Source organism: Microchirus variegatus (assembly GCF_963457635.1).
Source record: "Microchirus variegatus genome assembly, chromosome: 4".
In the NCBI taxonomy this organism is placed as follows: Eukaryota; Metazoa; Chordata; class Actinopteri; order Pleuronectiformes; family Soleidae; genus Microchirus; species Microchirus variegatus.
In genome coordinates, this window is record NC_139805.1 from 6,653,477 (window position 1) to 6,658,152 (window position 4,676).

Here is a 4,676-nt window from a genome sequence, read left to right on the forward strand (position 1 = left end):
ACCACTTGACTTTTTCGGCAACTTCGTTTTATGGATGTGAAAAGAAAAAGTGGATGAAATAGGATCACGTTTACCAAAGAGCTGACAAATGAGTCCACATAAGTTTATAAAATGTACAGTATATGTGTGCAGATTATGCTCAATGGAGGGAAGTAATGGTAAACCTTTCATTGGTATATCTTTAATGATAATTAAAATGTAGTAGAATACATTTTTCTTTGGGGAAAAAAAGGAAAATGTTTTATATGTATTTCACCTCTTGATATATATCACCACTTTATTGCAGCATCCTCTTTACAATAACAAAAAAAAAAACATTTTTATTTTTATGCCCGTTTCATCACTTGCTTGGTCCCCACATAAACAAAGTGCTCTCCATCACTTTCCATTTGCCTGTCAGGCCCTGAGTAGGGCCTCTACAGAGAAAGGTAATGGCCTCACAGTGGGAGTCCTGTTGGAGCTACCATGAAGGCTCTTGACAGAGTCGGCATGAGGACCTGCCGGGGCGGCAGGAGTGTTTGTGCTCCAGGCCTTCGCTGTCAGAGGTCTGGAATCAGTCCTGCTGGGTTCACTGACGTCTGGTCCGCCCCTGATACTCTGATCTGATCTGAAAACAGACTGTGTGATGTCTGCAGAGCCATTTGAGTCCATTATTTCTGGTGGGGGTTCTGAGGGCAATTTGACGGGTTTGCTGTGTGACAGACAAATGTTGCCGGGATTTTTGAGTCCTTGTTGTGACGGTAGATGCATCGGCTCCGGTTGGTCTTTGTTCTCGCAGATTTTCCAACCGTTCAGCACCTCGTCATCTCCCCTGGCCTGCTCTGACCTTAAAATGTCACGATTGTCACCTTCTGCTGACGATCTGCTCTTCAAGTGGAAGAAGTGACAGAACTGGAAGTCGCACTCGTACAGTGGAGGCTTATATTTATACATGTAGCCGGATGCTCCTGCGGCTGCGGGGTCCTTGTTGAGCGTGCAGCAGTGGAGGCTGGGGGAGATGGGAAGAGGCGGCGGGTGCAGCACGGGGACGAGGACCGAGGAGGGGAAGGGAAAGTCACTTTGCAGCTCTCGCTGTCTCAGCTCTCGCTCCAGCATCACGTTCTCCAGCTCTTTGTCCGCGAAGGCTCGCCGCTTTCTCATCCGGGCACTGATGGACGGGCACGCCGCGTGTGTTTGATCGCGCTGTGCCTGCTTAGACCAGCAGGGGCTGTCTTCCTCCAGAGGCACCGCTGGTCTCAGCCCTGAACATGGGAGCACAGTCACATGCTGCTGTTGTACATTCATTTACACACGAACTATGAAGTCATTTGGAGCAATTAAGTGATGTGTTTATGTTTGAGTACATTGTTGTTTATTATTTTAATTACGCAGTTAGTTTGCAGCATCACTCCGAGTAGAGGACACAGTTTTGACTGCAAGCTAGTGGGTATTAATACACACTATTTATGAGAGTAATGGCTTGTTGTTGTAAAAGAGTTGAGCCACGGTGAACAGGTTGGTTTAGATAAAGTAAGTGAGTGTAATGACGCGTAATGACAGTCAGGAAAAAGCACAGGCAGTGTCAGCCAAAGAAGGCTCTGTTAGGTACAATAAGACCCACTGTACAGTGTATTGCATATATTGTTGACAATATACATGTACAGTGTTTTCAGAGTTGCTGTGGAGACTAATATCCTCTCTGAAAAAACATATATTGTGCATGTGTCTTTAAAACCATGCTTTAATTTAATGGAGGCATGCAGCTAATGATGTAAAGTCGTGATCGTTCACAATTTCAAAAGTACAGTATTCAAAAAAAAAATCAGACTGGCTTTTATCTACGGATATAATAAAGAAAAAAAGGACCTACATTCTGAATCAGTCCTGGGGAACAGGGTTAAAGTTAATGAGAAAGAAGCTGTTAATTAAACTTTACCCTGCAGAATGTTCTTCGCCAGGACGCTTGGCTCGGTTACTCTGCTGTAACGCTGATACGCCGTCCTCCGCAGCGGAGCAGCACACTTGACCCCCTTCTTACCCTAAAAGAAACACGGGAACAGGAATTAGACATGTGGACATAATTATGTTATACAGATACCGTCACCCAGGGGCAATTAAGGGGATTTAATACATTATGTAAGAGCCAAGTAAAGGTCGTCGTGATACTAATTTAAATTGCAGTTATTTCAGCTGGACCGCAGTGCTGTGTGTTCAAGTATCATCTACTCATCCTTGCCTTGTTTGCAGCCCGCAGCTGCCGGCTAAGAAAAGGGGGAACGATATCTCTTCCTTTTACTTGCATCCGTCCATGCATTGGTTCTTTTGTTTGTTTGTTTGTAAAGCTTCACATGCCACAGTGCTCTCTGAGCTCCTGCTTCATCCACAGATTTCTCTGATCCTCAGATCAGCTGCTCATGCTGTACCTCGGGCGAGGCTGAGTGGAGAGGACAACTGTGTGCTCTCATGTTTTTTTTTTTTTTGGGACTTTTATTCGTCACTCTTTAGCCTCACAGTTTAATTTTACAGTCATGTTTTGCTTGATTTGGCCTATAGGTTAAGTTTGGTGAGTTGTCTCTCAATTATCTCGTATTTTTCACATCTTTTTTTTTTTTTTAGCTGGTCCCATTATATGCGCTCTCTCATTCTTTCATGTAATTTTACAGCACTTTGATAAATTCTGCTCTTTCATATGTGCTTCATAAATAAACTTGTGAAAGTCAGTGACGTATATATTTGACTTTTTAACCAGTGAGTGAATATTTAAGTGGCTAAAAATGTAATTCATTGTATACAGAGGTATATAAATACCTGGATAAGCTAAAGTGCCAAGAACCATGAGAAATAGTATTATTATTATTATTACATTCATGCATAACATTACTAGAAGATCTATAAGTTTTATTTCAAGTTACAAGTTCTCTCTGATCACAAGATCTTAATTTAAAAAATAACTTCACACTCAAATCTCAAGAAAAAAAAAACCCTTGAAGCCCTTTAAAATTATTGAAACATTTGACTTGATGATAAAAAACCAACACATTCTAAGCCTTTTTGCCTCGAGCTGTTAAAGCAAAGATATAACATCAAAACTCCCCTCATCTGTGCAGCCGAATCACTTCTGTCACGCGCATCAAAAGATGAAAAATTATAACAGCTGCCTGAGTCAATTATGTAGGATTATGTTCTTCAATAGTGCCTTATTTTTTTGTCAGTAATTTCCTAAAATGCTCCCATGGTATGACCCACATTATTATTATTATACATATTTTTTTTTACTATATAGTCCTCGTGCTCCTCTCACCACTGACCTGGCCTCGCGCTCCTCTCACCTCTGCAGCTTGTTGGCGCCTGAGCGCGACCTGCGCGGCCATGACGCGCTGCCGCTCCACCACCAGCAGGCAGCAGGCGCAGCGACAGTCCCTCCACCGGCAGAAGCGTTTGTGGCCTTTCAAACACGACACGACGCCGTGGTTCCGACAGCGCGCACACTTGGGACTGCGGGTCATCTTGCGCGCTTTGTTGTGCTGCTGCTGCTGCTGCTGCTGCTGCTGCTCTCCTTCCACAGGGGACAGGGCCACGCCACCCTGTCCTCCGTCCCCGGGGCCGAATCCGTCAGCGCATATCACGTCAACAGCGTCTTCAGATTTCAGTTCTTCTGATTTTGCTTGGGTCTCCTGCTGCAGGCCTCCTTCCAGCTGACAGGACATCTATAACTAACAAAAAAACACAGGTGTCTAAAACCTTTTAATGCAGTGTGCAAAGCGAGCTGAATATTCAGCAGCAGAGTTTTAAATCAAAATGGAACAAATTAAATTTGTGCTGAAAAATAATACATCGATTTTGTATTATTTGGAGACATTGGAGTTGTTTTACGCACGAATTCTTATCACATTAAATTCTAAACCTCCATAAAAGTACTAAGACGGTACCTTTGGAAACTTAAGCAACTACTGAGGTGCTGCCCTGGTCCAAGTCTGTCGCTGCTGCTGCTGCTGCATCTCAGTTTTTTTTTTTTACGGTGGAAACTTTGTTGCCTACCGCCAGAAGTTTGAAATGTTAAGCCGCCCTCAGCTGCTCCCTGACGCAGTTTCCAAGAACAAGCAGCGCACAGCAGCAACACGGGGCCACAATGCCGAGGTCCTGGCGCGGGACCCACGAGCAAAGATTTGGGGAAACCCGTTTAAAGCAACAGTAGCTCCCCCCTCTCCTCCTCCTCCTCCTCCTCCTCCTCTGTAAACACGTGTACCTGCCCTGTCCTGCCCATCTCCCAACATGTTCTCATCTTTCAAGTGAAATTTGTGGACTTCCCAGAAATATTAAAATCAACACACAACACTATGACTGACATAGAATAATTATTATAACGTTTATATGGGAGCAGCATCGTCATAGATGGTTTATGTAACTGGGGTTGAACAAAATGTGAGCAGTGTTGTAATATAAAGAAGTACAAATACTTTGTTTCTGTGCTTAAGTACAAAATTCACAGATATGTTGACTTTGTTTTTCATATTTCTAGCAGCTTTTACTTCACTGCATTTCCTCTATCTTTGTTATTTGTTATTACCAAATACATTCAGAACAGTTGTTTATGATCTATATTTATATAGAGCTTTTCTATCCGTGATTATTATTATTATTATTATTATTCATTACATTTCTAGAGCTGATTTACACACCCTTGCACCCATTTAAAC

General features: G+C 43.0%; 1 protein-coding gene across 3 annotated transcripts; it reads right to left on the reverse strand.

Annotated features, from left to right (window-relative positions):
• Nucleotides 1–259: 259 nt before the first annotated feature.
• dmrt2b (doublesex and mab-3 related transcription factor 2b) lies at nucleotides 260–4,073 on the reverse strand. 3 transcript variants are annotated; one of them, XM_083888426.1, is made up of 4 exons: nucleotides 4,018–4,073; nucleotides 3,288–3,692; nucleotides 1,916–2,018; nucleotides 260–1,241 (listed from the first exon to the last, which is right to left on the reverse strand). In XM_083888426.1, the coding sequence occupies exons 2-4, from the start codon at nucleotides 3,684–3,686 to the stop codon at nucleotides 397–399; spliced, it is 1,347 nt and encodes a 448-aa protein (XP_083744552.1). In that variant the 5' UTR covers nucleotides 3,687–3,692; nucleotides 4,018–4,073; the 3' UTR covers nucleotides 260–396. The 3 variants fall into 3 exon arrangements, with proteins under 3 accessions (XP_083744552.1, XP_083744553.1, XP_083744551.1); XM_083888427.1 differs by lacking the exon at nucleotides 4,018–4,073 and adding an exon at nucleotides 3,909–3,986 and having other exon boundaries at nucleotides 3,309–3,692; XM_083888425.1 differs by lacking the exon at nucleotides 4,018–4,073 and adding an exon at nucleotides 3,909–3,986.
• Nucleotides 4,074–4,676: the final 603 nt, after the last annotated feature.

Excerpts from the sequence above, each read along its gene's own strand:
- dmrt2b (XM_083888426.1), bottom strand. The coding sequence starts at position 3,686 with ATGTCCTGTCAGCTGGAAGGAGGCCTGCAGCAGGAGACCCAAGCAAAA. Across the intron at positions 2,019-3,287 it reads TGAGAGGAGCGCGAGGCCAG|GGTAAGAAGGGGGTCAAGTG; the intron begins GTCAGTGGTGAG and ends TGTTTCTTTTAG. Across the intron at positions 1,242-1,915 it reads GGCGAAGAACATTCTGCAGG|GGCTGAGACCAGCGGTGCCT; the intron begins GTAAAGTTTAAT and ends TCCCATGTTCAG.